We start from the raw sequence: 18123 nt of genomic DNA, 5'->3' as shown, positions 1-18123 counted from the left end.
CCCGCCAGTCCTGCCAGAGCAGGTGCCACGGCCACCCAGCTAGCTCAAGCCACTATTTCCTCTTGTCTCGACTCCTAGCGATTATCTCCTAACTGGCCTCCCTGCTTCTAGTCTACCTTCCCTAAAACGCATTCTCCCTATAACAGCTCAGATAATTATTTTTAATCATATTATGTCACTAGGCTGCTTAAAGCCTTCCAGTGATTTCCCATTCCACTTAGGATAAAATTGAAACAGCTCCTTTGGCCAAAGGACCCCAGATGACCAGTTCTACACCCTTCTCTCCTTCTCCCTTAAAAGTGGGTCGTTCCTCAAATACCCATCTCTCATTCCACCATCTGGCCCTTACACAGCTGTCCCTTCTGCTTGGAGGGCATTTCCCCACCTTCTTAGAACTGACTGCCCCCCCTTCAAACCTCACCTCAGATGGTCACCTCCTAGAGAAACCTTTCCTGATCACCTTAAGTGCATCCGCCCTCAGTCACTGTCATGTCAACCTGTTTGTACACTTCACACCACTGTCACTGTCAGAAATTATTCTGTTCCTTTCTGTTTGTCTCCTGATAATTGTGTATCTCCCCACCAGCCTTGTCTGTTGTTCACCATGCATCACCTGTGCCTAGAACAAGGTCTAAGCTAGAGTACACTCTCAGTAAATACTTGTTAGGTGACTGTCCAATGAATGAATCCTTGCCTTCCTCATATGATAGGATTTTGACTGGATCACTTAACCTCTGGACCTCAGCGGAATTCCTGATCTATACAATAAAGCTGACAAAAGTTTGGATTTTATGGAGATGAGCTAAAGGAGTCGGCGTGTGTAGTAGCGTGTGGTACATGGTACGTGCGGGGCTCAGGGCCCACAATCGACCATAGTAGACAGGGAGTGAGCACAGGTAACACTCTCCCCCCTGTTTTACAGGAAATCTTCAGAGGAACTGGACATGGATAAGGTGACAGCAGCAATGGTACTAACCAGCTTGTCCACCAGCCCTTTGGTTCGAAGCCCACCTGTGCGGCCGAATGGTAAGCCTGGGTTATGGGGCCTAGGGAAGGGCCCCCGGACACCAAGAGCATAGCCTATCTGTGGGGGGTCTCATTTCTATCAAACACAATAAACAGTGAACCATCAGCCATTAGTAGAAGCAAGGGAAAATGTGGAAGAAATGGAGACCTCACCGCATCTCATTCATACATCCATCCACTCAGCTCACATTTACTGAGCTCCAGCACCTTTGCAGAACACGTCTTTCAGAGCTCGTGCTTCTTTTTTCCCAGGTAAATGGAGATTGGCCCAATGAAGTTATTTTCACCAGCATTATTTCTGTTCGATTGGACAGGTAGTTGGATCAAAGAACTCTGAATATTGAGTATTTTGAAAAACTATTATCCTAATAGAATAATAATATTAATCAAATGGAGGTATGTAGTCCACTCACTCATTCAATATGTATTTATTAGGTACCATGCTAGATGGTTTGCAAACAATGTCCATAATTATTCATACTGTACAATTCCTATGGGGGAAAAAAAGCTTATCAATCATATTAATGGTTAGCATTTATTCAGCACTTATTATTTGCTGAGTACTAAGCTTACTTTATCTCATATAATTCTCACAACTCTGTGTTATTATCACTATTTTACAGATGAGTAAACCGAGACACATGAGAATTAACTGACTTGTAAATAGCAGTGCTGAAATTCCATTCCATATCTTTCTGATTCCAGATCTATCTTAGTCATGATATAATATTGACACATATAATTCAATAGGATAAATCAGGAGGGCAGCAAGAGATGAGGTTGGAGAGCTTGACCTAATATTGATCAAGAGGGGCCGTGTATTCCTGGCTAGGAGTCTGGGCATTAATCTGAGGCTATAGCATACTGTTAAGTGATAGGCACTGGAAAGTTATGATCGGGATTACAGGTAAATACAAAAAACACAACTATATGGGTGTCCTGGACCTTGGTGGTCACAGTGGGGATGAATAGGACATAACTGAGAAATGTGGAGAAGGTAGAATCGACAAGACATAGTGATGGACAGAGAGGATGAAGGAGAGGGAGCGACAAGGGTGACTTCCAGGCCATCGGTATGCTTCAGGAGAAGGCTCCTCCCTGCGATGGGGAGCAGAGCAGGGACACAGATCTTTGGGTGACTGTTAGGGCAAGAGGTGGGGTTGCTGAAAAAGATGAAGGCCCAATTTGGAACACATTCAGGAGGCAGAACCTGAGGATTTTGACGGGTCCGTGTCTGGTGGAAATGTGGGTACAAGCCAGGAGAGAGACCTGGGCTGATAATGCAGGACTGGAAGGCACCATTGCAAAACCAGGTGAAGAGATGAGATCACCTTGAGGAGACTGTGTAGAGGTAGAGAGTGACGAGAAGGTGGCTAAGGGGGATGGTAAGGCTCGTCATCTCATAAGGGACCAGCAGAGGGAAAAGAGCCCAAGGGGACCTGAGGGGTCACCAGAGATGTAGAGGAGAACCAGGAGAGTGTGGTTCATGCAAGTCAAGGAAAAGCATGTTTCAAGGAGAGCCTCTGGTGCTGCAGGAGGTCAGTCATGAGAAGGACTGAATTCTGCATCAAGTAGAAGGTCGCTGGTGGTTTTGGCAAGAGTATTCCCAGTGGACCACCCCTGGGTGAAGCCAGGTCAGTGCACTGAGACCACTGAATGAAACCTTCTCCTCAAAGCCAGCCTAGTCAATTAGGGGACTGAGCTATAGTTCACACATCATTTGGTTATCAGCATGAGGTGTTGAAATAAATATGTTGAACATCCAGTGAGTCCAATCCAGCTGGGGGGTAGAGTGCTCCTGAAATGAGCCTGGCCATCCCCTGACCTTCTTCTCTGGGCTTCTTGGCAAACAGGTATCCTGACTTACCGTTCTCAGCTTGGCCATGCTGCTGAAGAAAGATTACAGTAAATACAAAACTGAAGGCATCCCCAAAATCCAACCCAGGAAAAAGGAATCACAGAGGAGAAAAAGTATTTTTTTTGCTATAATCATCATTTTTACCGTTGTGTTCTTTTTTAATTGAGAACATCTTTAATATTTCTTTGTATTAGAAGGTTAGAATCAAAATAAACTTTTCGCTTCTTTAATGAAAACTTTTGTTAGCACAGTTACAAAGAAAGTAATTCAGTGTTTGTTTCCATTTAAAAAAGAACTACCCAACTAATAATCCCAAATTCTCTATTATCTCTCATTTAGTCTGCTACAGGAAGCAAATTTTTAAAAAGGGAAAGCAGTTTATGAAAATGAAGGAATTAGTAATTTTTTTAGACATAAAGATTATATCCAGAATTACGGTAGGTCAGCGAGCTTTTGAAAACTGTTGTGTTCCTTTTCTGTGTCTGAGAAGGATCATTTTGTCAGGATGTGGGTGTGCAAAGACAGTAAGAGACCAGTGGTGTGTGTCTACATTTTGGCAAATATTTGTTTAAGAAAAGACACTGTTCTCTAACAAACACTCTGAATTGGTTCTGACTTTTTTCGGAAAAGTTTATTTCTATATCACATTGTCCTTCTGTTTAAATAGTGTTTCTAAAGGAAAGGTCATTCACAAGTAAGCAAATCAACTTTTGGCATTGACATGAAGCAGTGTAACGACATTGTAATAATAGTTGGTTTTCAAAATCAATTCAATTCCTCATACCTAGCTCGATGACACATCTAGCACCATGAACTTATTTTATTTTACGAGTGTTTGACGCAGTATATTTATAAGCCTCATAAGCCCGCCAAGTGAGTCTGCCACACCAGGTAATGCTACCCAAGGCCTTACATTAGGCTCCTCTTGAAGCCGTGTTGTCTTGAATGGAGCTTTCTTACTTACCGTAGGCAGCTCGGTCCGGTCAACGCGTCAGTCTCTGTGTAGACTGCAGGGGTGAGATGCTAATTTGGTTTTGTTGAGGCTGGCAAGTTGTGAGCCTGCATACGTGACCGCTGGATTCTGTTAGAGCCTTGCTTTAATGAGATGGGTAACTTTCTCCTGCTATTTCAACTTCAATCTCCACTAAGTGAACTCCTAGTTTGATGTAGTTGAGGAATACGCGAGCAATCTCTAATTATGTGAAGGTCATTAAGAAATTTCTCCTTGAATGCTAGTCTACCGTTTGCCTTCTTTACTAATTACACAGATGTTAGCAACATTTTTTTAATGAGGCATTTTGAGACTTCCCCCCCTTGTACTTAGAATATCATTTTAATATATTCAAAGTGTACCTAATACACTTTTTATCCTTTAAAAAGAAAGCAGAATCTATAGAAATGTTCATTAAGATTGGGCATCTTGAAAGGTAAAGGAAATCTTCAGTGATTAAAAGAGCCCCCCCCACACAAGACATTCTAACTGGGCAAAGATCTGTCTATATTAGCAAACATTTCATAATGTTTCCCCACAAGTGGAAAAGTAAAGTTCAACACCAGTCTTACCAGTAATTATTACCAATAAATTCTCCTCTGATCTCAGTTTTGCTGGAGACAAAGGTGGCTGCTCACAACACAGGGCCCACATGCTGGAAGGAGAAGACGACCAATGGGTAGAGCAGGGTTTGGGCCCCGCGCCACCCGAGTAACATACGCGTCATGCGGCAGTCACAGGACTTCCAGGTGCCTCACGATCCCCATCTGTAAAACGGGCATGACAGTCCTTACTCAGATAGACAGATGTTGTGAGACTGCACCAGACCGTGTGAAGGAGCTCCATGAGATGTAAAACACTCACCAAATGTAAGACACTGTTAGAATAAGCAGCTGTTATATAAGGTAGATTATTATTAAGAGGTAACTATCGGGAAATTATTCTCTTCTATTCTTAAATCTTAGACCAACTTTTTCTATAAATGTCATGCAAGGATCACAGACCTATGAGAAATTTCTTTTGAAAAGTTAAAATAGGGGATGGGGGTGGGGGAAGACTGCTGCCCATGATTTCTTTCTTAGAAAGGCAAGAGCTCCCCAAACTTAGCAAACAAGAACATCTTCTTTTCTCTTATTTTCATATCATCTCCACTGTCGTCCTGAGAAACTAGTGTTGAGCAAAACAACACACATCAGAAAACTGTGAGAAAAACCTGTTGTGTGATTAAAATAGCTAAATGTTTATAAACTATACAGCAACGCAATATTTTTTTTGAGGTTCAGAGTAAATCTTACATCCCCAACTGTTGCAAATTGTCGAGTGGGCTGCAAGCACTTTCACAAGCATAGCGTCAAGGGCCCGGTCGCCCCCGACCCACCCCGGGGTGCAGCCCGGACTTGCAGTGACGCTCTGTTTATGTGCAGGGACAGAGGGCCTCAGCGGATCCTGGAAGGAGGGAGGAGGCGTGCCTTCCAGCAGCAGCAGCAGCGGCTACTGGAGCTGGAGCGCCCCCAGCGACCAGTCCAACCCGTCCACGCCGTCGCCGCCGCTGTCGGCCGACAGCTTCAAGCCCGTCCGCAGCCCCGCGCCGCAGCCGCAGCCGGACGACGGCATCGATGAGGCGGAGGCCAGCAACCTGCTCTTTGACGAGCCCATCCCCAGGAAAAGGAAGGTTGGTGTGTCGGCCACACCGTGTTGGGGTTTGGGTTGCCGGAATGTCCGCCTTCGAAGGGCCGGGCCGGGCCGGTGTGAGCCTGGGGGGGTGGGGGGTGATGCTGCACTCCTCCATCCCACGCCCCGTGGGGCCGACAGAAACGGCCCCTGCTCCGCTCTGATGTTCTCTGACGGTTCAAAAGAAATGAAGGGTTATGATTAAAAACAAAATCAACCAAGTCATGGAGATGTTTCTTCCAAGTACACATGCCCGCCCGCACCCCCCCTATCCCATCCTCTGCTGGTCAGTTGCTGTACTGGGGTAAGAATTAACATCAGGTATTCTACCACTAACCAGTACTTGAGAGTTAGAAAATGGTACTTCAGACTTGGTTTGGTAATTAACTCACTCTCTTTGATGGGACTTAATTTTTTCACCTGTAAAATAATACTATATTTTTCTCTTTTTTGCTTCAGTAAGCCCCAAAGGGTTGTTGGGAAGAATATTTTGCCCAGTATTTTTATGAAACTGGATTGAAACATACATGCAAGTTGACATATAACATATGTGTGTACTTATATACTAAGAATTACATACTTATTACATTAAATGTGAAAAAGGAAATCTAATTAATCGATTTAATAAGTTAATTGATTATAGGTTTAAGTAATCCTCACAGCAGTCCTGCACGGTAAGTATTATTTTCCCATTTTGAAATGAGGAGGTTGAGAATCAAGAGATTTTGCATTCAACTCACCCCTTTCGTGCAGGTTAGAAAGGGCCAGAGTTGTCATTCAAACACAGGTCTGCCTGGACCTCAAGCTCACATTCTTTTTCATTTTCTTCACATACATTTAAATCATTATGTTCACTCCCAATTTTTCAAAAGTATTTCTGTGTCATGGAATAAGGCAATACTACCATAGCTAGAAAACACTTTAACATTATTTTTTAAATCACCATATAAATATGAAACTGCTATTTTACATATTGGCCTTTTAATTTGTTATTGGTAGCTTCATTATTCATGACTATTCACAAACAAAAATCCAAAGCAAACCCCTAAGGGCTGCAATGCCCCCCAATTCATTTCAAAGAGCGAAACAAAGAGATGGCACCGGTCCAACTGTCCCTCCCTGCATCTCTCTTAGCATCTTTCAGCGTGTGTTTCACAGTGGAGGTCGTGCAAGCACTCCCTCTACTCGGCGAACAGGGCATTCGTGTAGTCTCCTGTCCTTCCCAGAGGCAGTGGCATGAAGGGTTGCTGTTTTACACACACACCCCCAATGGGGCAGGGGGGCTGGAGTTGTTCCAGCCTCTTCTGGGTCCCCAGAGACTCTGAGTCTTTGCTTGACTCGTCAGGGAGAGAGACTGGCACTTCTGTTGGTGGGAACCTTCAGGCAAGACAGCCATGTGGACCCAAAGTCTTCTCCTCTTGCTTCAGGCTGCACAGACTTTCTGGGGTCATCTGAGTGTGTAGTGCAGGCTCTCATCCAGCAGGTCCTGGCACTGTGGCCAGGACTCTGGCCCAGGAACCCCCTCCGCACGCCCAGCTTGTAAGGTGCACTGCTGAAAGCCTGCCACAGCCTTTTATTTCTAATGCAGCCAGGAGCCAAAATTCACACTCTTGCATTACAATTAAGTTGCATTGGTCAGACTTGTAGATTCTATAGGCTTCAACTAAATTGGGGGATAGTCACGTCACCAAAGGCAAAGGTGGGGAAAGAAAGCTTCATTACAAAGCGGCTTTATTTGAAGGGCACAGACCCTCTGCAGGATGCTGGGTAGTAGGAATAAATGCACGAATAAGAAACATGTTCAACCTTCTTTCTTTATGATTTTTCCCTCTATTCAGACCCTGGGTTTCCCCGGCGTGATATCCCTGCTGGCTGAACCTCGTAGTCACTAATTTTAAATCATGGATCTTACATAGACCGAGTCATTGCCTTTTTAACTTCAAGCTATGTTGAATAGTGAAAATAATGAGAATTTTTTTATTTATTAAGTGAACCAATATTTTTTAGCGCCCATCGGGCCAAGGCACAATGTCCTGAGATGGAGCTGTGGCTGCGTCCTTTAAGGTTGAAAAGCCAGGAGGGTGGACACTGATGTGTAAAGAGGCAGTAATGATCGGAGAGATAAATGCTGTGCTCACAGTGTAGTAGAAACACAGTAACTGTGATGCAGTTACCTTAGAGTTTTCAAGATCGTATTTCAAGTGATTTCTTAGAGTTAATTTGCTCAGTCCATTTGACAATATGTTCTAGTCAGTGAAACTTTCAGAGTTCATCCTATTTTTCTCTTCATTCCCTCAGATTCCAAATATATTTGAGACCATGGACTATTGTGATGGTCACATGTCCTATGGGGATTGTTTGAGAACCTTCTAGAACAGTATTTTCCAAACTGCAGGTCTCAATGTGCTAGTGGGCTATGAGTCAATTTAATGAGCTGTGAATAGCACTTCTTTAATGAATAAGACAGAACAGGATGCATTGTATTCAATCAGGGTAGGTGTTGTTCCTGGATGCTTTTGTTTCAATTATACGCTTATGTATATAATGTGCAAAATGTATCTTTTACTGTGGTTCATGGTTTAAAAAGTTTAGAAGCCCCTGTTCTCTGCTACCAGGAGAGAACCTGGTAAGTGGTAATGAAAAGAGCACTGAACAGAAATCAAAAGACCCACATTCTAAACCCAACTTTGTGACCCTGAGAACTTAAGAAAATCATCTCACCTCTTTTATTATCAGCTTCTTCATCTGTAAACCAGGCAAACAGGTACTGTCAAACCTTTCTCCGAATAATGGTAAAGATTAAATGTGACCATAAGTAGAAAGGATACACAAGCCCTAAAACCCTGTGTCCTGGAATGTAGCAACATTATAAAGGACATTTTGGACCCCTAAACAAAGGGGGAAGCAGCATTCCCTGGATGGGATTATAAAGAAGTGATTCTGATCTTCCTCCTCCTTATAGAAGCTCTCTCATCTCTTCTCTCCCCCCGCCCCACCCATGGACACCTCCTTTTCACATCTTACGCTGATCCATCTTCCTCTTATGTAAAGAGAGTATGAGATGTATTGCCTGGACCAGGCATTATGTCTCTTTTTTTTTTTAAGATTTTATTTATTTATTTGAGAGAAGAGAGCATGAAAGAGAGAGACAGAGCCGGTGGGGAGGGGAGCAGAGGGAGAGGGAGAAGCAGGCTCCCCCACCGTGGGGCTCATCCCAGGACTCTGGGATCATGACCTGAACCAAAGGCAGAGGCTTAACCCACTGAGCCACCCAGGCGCCCCAGGAGCATATGTCTTACTACCAGCAGGAAGGAAGAAACATTTGCTGAGAACAACTACATTTGCAAATTTATTTACAGTTTATAACATGCTTTTAAATAAAGCCTTGAATTTTATCATCACAAAAATCCTTGGCATATTCATATCCCCATTTTGCAGAAGAAGCTCATTAAGGTTATGTCAATTGCCCAAGGTCCTGTATCTTATAATGTGGCAGAGATAAGATCAGCTTGGCTGAAATAGCAAAGAAGAGACTCTTGAAGCAAATTAATTCAAGGAATCCACATTTCCCTCTGCCCACAGAGGAAAATAACATGGAAAGAAAATAATCAGATGCAGCTACAGCCAACATCATGTGGCAGGGTGGGATTGGAGTTCGGAGGGTTCAGAAAGAAATTCCAGGGCAGAGCACGGAACTCTAGGCTCTCTGCTGCAGGGCCCACTTCCTGAATGAAGTACCCATCGCTTCTAAGAGGATCTTCAGCCAAGATAGTGAGAATGCAAGAAAAGGAAATGAAAGGCTGCTTTCTCCTGGCTCTGGAGATCAGCCAGCTAACTGCGCCAGGCCCAGTGCTAGCAGAATTTTTCCTCTGGGATTTCAGACCGACAGACAGTACTTCCATGCACAGAGAAAAGCCAGGACTCAAGCCACAGGGAATGTGCAGTTCCCGTCACGACCACAAGGTGACGCAGTGATCCCAGCTACATCCCCTCTGGGAACCTGGGAGAAAACAAATTCTGTGGAAGGCCTAGAATGAACCATCAATCCCAGAGGACCTCTAGAAAATGAAGAAGTGCTGGTAGCTACTTATTAATATATACTTTTTCCCCATGTCAGATTCCTAATTCTGTCAGATTCTGAGTTTGTCCGTTCCGGAACAGGGTAAAACAGTTCAGGCTCTGGAATTAGCACCCCAGCTCCGATACTTTGGTGACCATAAGCAGGTCGCTTGACTTCTCGAAGACCCAGTTTCCTCGTTTGTAAAATATGGATCACGATATGGATGCACCACATGGATGGGGTTGTTCTGAGGATCATATGAACAATATATGCTGGCTGCTAATATTTGGCTTTCCTTTTTACCCATTCGACAAGTGACCGAATAGAAATTTGAGAAGCATGGGTGTGCAGAGAAGGGGGTGCTCACCTCCGTTCTCCATTCTGTCCCCACATTGACTGTGTCAGTGGTGGTGCAGCTCAAGACACCTCATCCTGCAGCCACTTTGGCCACCTTGGACTTATTTAGGGTTAATGGGAGAGGCCAGCCTGGGGTCAGGTGAGAGGTCAGGGCAGCAGTGACAGGGGCAGGAATCAGGGAAACCTGACTCAGGACTCCTCCTTTCAGAACATCAGCAGCAGCTCAGAGACAACCACTACATTCTGGCCTTCATCGTTTGCATTTCTTACAGGTGTCTTGACCATCAGCTGCTTTACTCATGAACTAGGGAGAATCTCAAGTCAGAGGGAAAAAGTGCTGAGTTAACATAAGGTGCTTCCGTAATTATTGTGCAGTAGTAAACAATGAATTCATCATTTGCTCCACTCCGCATTTTCAATCTTTCAGAACCAAAAAGCAATGAGTCACTTTAAATTGTGAATGACTGAAAAGGAAACAAACCCGTAAAGCCCTCACCAATAAGCCGTTGCCAGTCTCTGCCTGACTTAATTCCTAACCCACTAATTCTGAGCGGAGAGTGCCTTCTGCAAGAACTGTGGCTCCAGAAATAGACCCATCTGTTAGAACTGCTGGGGAGGGCGGTGCTAAGAAAAGCAGCTCAGGGTCACACTGTACGGATTTCATGGTGATGACACAGCATCACCAGCCAGGTGGGGGGAGCGGATTGGCTTCAGGGAGGATCCGGATACAGAGGAGTGAGACCTAGGCACTTCAGTGACGGGATCTCAGAATCACCTGCCAGGCAGTATAGAAGATCCGGAGCCCTAGACCTCAAAGCACTTCAGAAGTCACCTAGCCCACCCTTTCCAAGTTTCAGGACCACTTGACCCTGTGCAGAAATGTCCAGATTATCCCAAAGATTAGACGCACTTGTAGAATCCACTGGTTGAGAAAATATATACTGCGTAGGGATTTTTATGAATTCATGAATGCTTTTGTCATTCTAGAAATCATTTTAAATCAACTTTATTTAGATATGATCTCCACACAATAAAATGAATGCATTTTAAGAATACAGTTCAGTGAGGGTGCCTGGGTGGCTCAGTCATTAAGCCTCTGCCTTCGGCTCAGGGAGTGATCCTGGTGTCCTGCGAGCCCACATTGGGCTCCCTGCTGAGACCCTGCTTCTCCCTCTCTCACTCCCCCTGCTTGTGTTCCCTCTCTCGCTGGCTGTCTCTCTGTCAAATAAATAAATAAAATCTTTTTTAAAAATTAAAAAAAAAAGAATACAGTTCAGTGGGTTTTGACTGAGTTCTTCACCTGAGGAACCACTGCTCCAACCAAAGCCAGCACACCCCATGCCCCTCTGTAGTTCAGTGCCCCCCACGACCCCTGCAAAAACCAGCTCTCCGACTCCGATCACTGTCGGTCAATTTCACAGAGTGCCGCACTTCAAGTAAATGCAGTCTTACAGTGTGTACTATTTGGTGTACAAAATCCCACGTGTTGGCAACAGGCGTGTTCATTCATTGCTGGTGGGAATGTAAAATGGTACAACCACTTTGTAAAACAGTTTGGCAGTTTCTTACAAAGTTAAATATATGCTTCCCATATGACCCAGCAATTCCACTTCTAGATATTTACCTAAGAGATAAGAAAACATATGTCCACAAAAGGACTTGCATACTTGTAGTTCAGAGCTGTTTTATTCATCATCACTCCAGACTGCACACAACCCAAATGTCCCTAAACAGGTAAATGGAGAAAGAAATTGTAGTATAGTCACTCAACAGAATACTGCACCACAATAAAAGGAATCAAACTCCCTACACGTGAAACAGTGGGTGAAGCTCGGAAACATTACGCTGAGGTAAAGTAGCCAGAGATCAAAGAATACATTCTGTATTATTCCATTTATGAAAATCTTTTTGTTATTTTTTTAGTTTATTTATCATCACAGCATCTGTAAGTAGTGCGTATAGATGGGAGATATTGAATCCATGTTTCGTATACATTGGAATTCACCCGTCACTTTGCACTCACCTCACATACCTCAGAGATTACCCTTTCAGTCCTCCTGTCTTCCAAATAAAGAAATAAAACCTCAAAGTTGAGATGACATGTATAGGGCTGCTTTCCCAATAAAGGAAAGAATTGGAACCCCTACCAGCTTCTAGGCAGTTACTGAATTTTTAAATACATCTGTTCACTGCTCAGTCTTTGGGAACATGCCGAGGGTCTCAGGGGACCTCTTGGTGCTCAAAGAGCAATTGGAGCCTTTGCCAAGCAGTGTGGGTTCCTCCCACGGCAGGCGGGCTGAGGAAGCATGTATAACGCAGCCCAACCCCATCTCTGCAGAGTAAGTAGACGCTCTCCTCCCCTCAAGGACCCTGGGGAGGCTTGGATGCATGAACATGCACCCCCCAGCACACACACAGACACATACACACGTGTGCACATACACACACACCTCTATCACCATATAACACATACATAAGGATCTTAGAATCGCCTCCAAAAAAGCAACTTGGTATTAACCCCAGGCTGCTGTGTGGTCAACTGGAGAGTAAAGTGATGTTCATGTACCTTCTGGAATATAGCTTTAGTTGGACTTATCCCTAGGCATGTTATAGACCACTTCAAAATTCAGCCACGTTTCTACTCTTGGAACTGAAGGTGACCTTCAGCCATCACCTTGTCATTCCTGTGGACCAGTCTCGGTTCTTTCAGGAAGACAGAAGCTACTCCAATGTATTCTGGGTATGAAACAAATCCAAACCAGGGCTGAACCTTGCTGTGGGAAGGGCAAGCAGAGAAAAGATGAGGGAAGCCTTGGCCAAAGCTCTGGGCCTATAGCCCCAAAGCGGCTGGTGCCCAAGACCGTCTGCACACTGCCTACAAAGCTGAAGCAGCTCCGGGAAGGGGCCTCCAGCCCTCGTAGCCTACTGCCCCCAAGTCGGGTGACTCTGGAGAGCTTGCTGGAAGCTGCTGAGAAGCCCCCACAGACCTGTGTGAGATCCCAGGGCTCTGTTGCTAACTGCCCAGAGCCTCACTCCTCTGGGGGTTGTTGTCAGTGGTGTAGGAAGCGAACTTATGGAAGACCCCGGCCAATGGTGGCCTCGGCTCCCTCGGACATCCCAGCCTTGTGAGCTTCTTTCGCTTAGAGCAGCGAGGGGCAGCCACAGCGGCAGCACGGACGGGCACGTCCAGACTGGGCCGCTGCCACTCCACCGGCAGCTTTGCTTGCTTTGGCCTCTTGCACGAGCTAGGACCCAGGTGGCAACCCGGGCGATGTTTATATAGCTATTTTTTTTCTGTTCTCCTCCTCCCATGGCTTGTGGTTGGGTTTGGTGTGTTTTGTGTGTGTGTGTGTATGTGTGTGTGTTTTAACGTAACAGCAAGTAGTCTGTTTGTAGACAAAGGATTGGTTTTCACTGGATGTCGTTAGGGGACTTGGCCAAGTACTTAATCACCAAGTAAGGGGCCTCCTGGTTTGACAGAAGAACATCCTTCACCTGTGTAGAGAGAAGCCACTTGATTCCATTCAAGTTGAGATCATCCTTTCGGTGTCCTTTTATTCTCCTAAATCATGCAAGCAAGTGTTATAGGGTGGCTTCCATTTTTAAAGAAATAATTTTTTTTAAATTACAAATAGGATAATTTTTACATTTGGAGATTAATGTAAAAATAAGGTACCCCTCCCCAATATTTCGATCTTGCAATAATACATGTTTATTGGAATTACATATCCCCCCAAAAAAAATATATTGTTCATATACTTTCATAACCTACTTTTCTCCTGTATCAGTCAAGGTTCTGGCAGGAAGCAGGCCATGTAATTCACTGGAGTAACTGAAAAGAGTATAATGAAGAAGCTCTTGACAAAGGTGTAGACAGGGTGGGGGGACATCAGAAGAAGGTATCCCCAGAGCTAACAACATTACCACCCCTAAGCCTGAAGAGGCAAAGAAACAGAGGGGTTTCCAGAACCCAGGGGGTCACCAAAACTCTGAAAATACCACCAGAAGTGTTAGTTTTTGGAGGAGAAATGTAGCCATGGCCCACCTGTGGCCAGGGAGACAGGAAGCTGAGGGCATCCATACACTCTTGCCTTCGGGTCTCTCCTCCTGCCTCCCCACCTCCTTTCAGTCCCTCCCATTGGCCAAATCAGCCAGAAACCAGTGGGCAAGCGGTTCCACTGATGCATAAAGGTGAGCCTCCAGGCACTGAGCTGAGTGGAGAAGGGAGTGGTGGGAATCGGTAGAGACAAAGAGGAAGTATCAGCAATTCCCTTACTACACTGAGAACTTGTTTTCTCACGTTGAAGCAGCTTTTCTTACAACTTCATTTTGAAGATTCTTTAATATTCAGTTATATGGAATTAATTGAACCAATCTGCCCATAATTCCCTCAGTAACCTTGAGATGATTTCTGATTTCTCGCTATCTAAGAATCAGTGCAATGAGCATCTGTGTACACATGTCTTTGCAGGCATGTCAAATGATTTTCTTGGGGTAGATCCCTAAAAGTTGGATTAGGTCAAAATGATAAGTATTTTCCAAAGCTTAATCTGTATTGCTCTTAAATTTAGAGATAGCAAATATCTGTGCATGGGTAAATTATAAGGGCAGAGCTCTGGCAGTTTGGGATAAAATGGGATAATAAATGAAAGACGTTATTCAAAGGAAATGCCAAAAAAGAAGAGATAGAGGAGAGAAAGCCGAGCTTTCCCTCTGTGAAGGAGTTTGGGAGTTCCCTGTCCCCAAACACAGTTAAAGGTCTCCCCATCATATGTAATTTTGTTTCTGAGTCCGCATTTAGCAACCACCTTGCAAATCAGCAGGAACTTTCTCTATACATCTGGAGTGTAATACTGCATAAAGGTCTTCCAGTCGCTTATGCTGATGACCCAAATCATTATAAACTAGACAATCATTTTCCTGCTGCACATTTTCCACTTTCTTCTGGTAAACTTAGACCTTCCTAGGTACCTACCCGTGCAGGGTGTGCAAGGCTGGAAGGAAAAAGTACTATATGGAGTGAAGAGAAAACCGTCTATAATTCAGTGTTCACCACACCTGCCGTGGGCCTACACTGAGAAGTTAATTTACAGCCAGGTCAGATAATCAAGTGGTAGTCATACTAGGAAATCTTGAATTCCACAGAGCAACAATCTTTTGACAAACATTCTTTGAAGATTGATTGTTTACTAAGTACATTCCAAAATGCTTCAGTAAATTAAGATATCTCAAATATGGCTCATTGCTGTGGACCCCAAAACACAACTTTCCTAAGATTCAACACAACAAATTCTAATTGCTAAGTTATGTTAGGCACAGGAGTAGAGTGTTGGGCAAGAAGTCATGGTTTCTACTCTCAGAGAGTTTCCCATGATCAAAACTATTTGGCCCATCCCCGGCATGTCTCTTGGAAACCTAACAAAAGAAAAAAGCAAGGAGGAAGCAAAGTTGATCACTTTTCATATCCATTACCTACGTTTCTTTGGGCGACAGGTTTCTGTGGAGCCGTTAGCAGGGGCCAAAAGAAGTGAAGGTGTGACTGAGGAGATGATACTCAAACAATTGCAGTTGGTAGTTGTCCTCATTCCAAGGGACTTAGAGAGGGTATCGGTCAGCTTCACTGTGGATTTGGGGTTTGATAGCCGTGTCAGCTATTTCCTCCTACCTAAGGAAAGGAGTTATACCAACGATATTTATTTTTCTATAATCTGTACCGAGCTTTACTGCTTATCAACTTAAAAAAACAGATGTTTGACATATTCCTGCAAGGACTAGGAACAGCAATCTTATAAATAATACTTGTTATGGCACAAGAATACCAGTGTGATAGCCATTTCCTAAAACTATCAGCAATTGGAACCTTTAAAAAATTCCTAAGATGTGGAAGGAATTTGGCTCTGTGTGTTGTGTAATACTATTATATTAACTGTCTCATTGGTAGGAACCATCAAATGACACTGGATAAGTCTCCTAACTTTTTGGGTTCTGGTTTCCCCCCATGAATATGAAAATAGTATCATATGCCTCTCCTGGTCCTTTCCCAGTCTCTCAGGCAACGCTTTCAGCCTTCTCTGCTCTCCTCAAAGCTCCCACACAGCTCCCCACTCTGCCCTTCGCTTTGACCTCACTTCCTACCTCACTGAAAAATTAGAAGCATTCAGACAGGAATACTTTTTTTTTTTTTTTAAATTGGCAAACTAACTGAATCTATGTCCATCCCTTGGTTTTCTCTTCTTCCAGGACGGAAATGCCCTGAGCCACCCAGGGCAACCCTCCCACCCAGGCTGGAGCACTGGGGCTGAATCATCTTTCTTCTGCAGGGCCTCACCCTGTGGTGTCCCCCTCATGCCCCCCATCTCTGCTACACTGTCCAGCTCTTCTTCCTTTGCAACCGTTCCCATCAGTATGAAAACTCACTTTAGTATCACTCATCTTTGCAAACTCTCCCTTTACTACTCGCCACCTTTCTTGAAAACGGTGGCACTTACTCTCCAACCCACAGCAGTCTGACTTCCTTCCCCCCTACTCTGTGAAACATGCTCTTCTCTGGGCCACCGACGGCCACCATGTATGTCCTCTATGGGACTCTTCCCAGTCCTCGTTCAACGCCGTTGGCCACATCTTCCTTCTTGAACACTTTCTTCTACCTGTGCTGTAATATGACACTGTCTTGAATTCCTCTCTCTCTGTTCCTGCTCTCTCTCTCTCTGACTGCTCCTGCTCTCTCTCTCTCTGACTGTTCCTGCTCTCTCTCTCTCTCTCTGACTGCCCCTGCTCTCTCTCTCTCTCTGACTCCACCTGCTCTCTCTCTCTCTCTGACTCCTCCTGCTCTCTCTCTCTCTGACTGCCCCTGCTCTCTCTCTCTCTCTCTGACTGCTTCTGCTCTCTCCAACTGCTCTCTCTCTCTCTGTTCCTGCTCTCTCTCTCTCTGACTGCTCCTCCTCTCTCTCTCTCTCTCTGACTGCCCCTGCTCTCTCTCTTTCTCTGACTGCTCCTGCTCTCTCTCTCTGACTCCTCCTGCTCTCTCTCTCTCTCTGACTCCTCCTGCTCTCTCTCTCTCTGACTCCTCCTCTCTCTCTCTCTGACTCCTCCTGCTCTCTCTCTCTCTGACTCCTCCTGCTCTCTCTCTCTGATTCCTCCTGCTCTCTCTCTTTCTGACTCCTCCTGCTCTCTCTCTCTCTGACTCCTCCTGCTCTCTCTCTCTCTGACTGCCCCTGCTCTCTCTCTCTCTCTCTCTCTGACTGCTTCTGCTCTCTCCAATAGGAAATACCGGATGCCGCAGCGTCCTGGGCCTTCTACTCATCTCTAGTTGCATTTTTCCCTACAGGATCTCATCCAGACCTAAGTTTTCAGCAATCCTTCAGCTCCTGACTCCAAATGTCTATCTCTCACCCTGACTTTCCCTAAGTTCCAGGCTCATATGTCCAGTGCCCTACTTGCCACCCCTTCCTGATCTATAATAGGTGCCTCTAAATTAACATATTCAAAACAGAACCACAGTCTGCCTAGCTGTGGAAGTCATCTTCAATACCACCCCTTGTAACATTCCTCGGATTCAACCCAAAGCAAGTACTGTTGGATCTTCCTGTTGGATGTGTCTGCTTTCCTCCATGCTCACCGCCCAGTCTTCTTCCATCTTCTCTGACCTGCAGTAGCATAACACCAGCAAACCTTGTTACTCTCTCCCCAAAACAGAGTGATATTTTTTTTTAAAGATTTTATTTATTTATTTGACACAGAGAGAGAGACAGCCGGCGAGAGAGGGAACACAAGCAGGGGGAGTGGGAGAGGAAGAAGCAGGCTCATAGCGGAGGAGCTTAATGTGGGGCTCGATCCCAAAACGCCAGGATCACACCCTGAGCTGAAGGCAGACGCTTAACGACTGCACTACCCAGGCGCCCCAGAGTGATATTTTTTTTAAAAAAACTAAATCATATAATCATACAATATTACTCTCCTGCTTAAACCCTTTCAGCAGCTTCTCTTTTATTTTAGAATCAAGTCCAAATTCCTTCCTTTCACCTCCGAGACCCTCAGGATCTGCACCTCCCTGCCTGTCTGCCTTATCTCAGATCATTCTCTCTCTCTGTCTCTCTCTCTCTCATTACCTTCTAAACTCACTCTTCTTTCTGGCCCTCCAATCTGCCAAGCTCTTCTTCC

The 18123-nt window shown here is 44.8% G+C and overlaps 1 protein-coding gene across 2 annotated transcripts in view; it reads left to right on the top strand.

Annotated features, from left to right (window-relative positions):
* The window catches only part of ZNF704 (zinc finger protein 704), a 231783-nt gene that overhangs the window by 177057 nt on the left and 36603 nt on the right, over nucleotides 1-18123 (top strand). For both annotated transcript variants that reach the window (XM_034668237.1, XM_019807632.2), the window contains exons 3-4: nucleotides 923-1026; nucleotides 5300-5547. In XM_034668237.1, coding sequence (XP_034524128.1) covers nucleotides 923-1026; nucleotides 5300-5547 — 352 coding nt within the window. The remainder of the gene's footprint in view (nucleotides 1-922; nucleotides 1027-5299; nucleotides 5548-18123) is intronic.

This window comes from Ailuropoda melanoleuca, chromosome 9, assembly GCF_002007445.2.
Source record: "Ailuropoda melanoleuca isolate Jingjing chromosome 9, ASM200744v2, whole genome shotgun sequence".
Classification (NCBI taxonomy): Eukaryota; Metazoa; Chordata; class Mammalia; order Carnivora; family Ursidae; genus Ailuropoda; species Ailuropoda melanoleuca.
The sequence above is the reverse complement of the archived record's forward strand: the minus strand, read 5'-3'. Positions and strand labels throughout refer to the sequence as shown.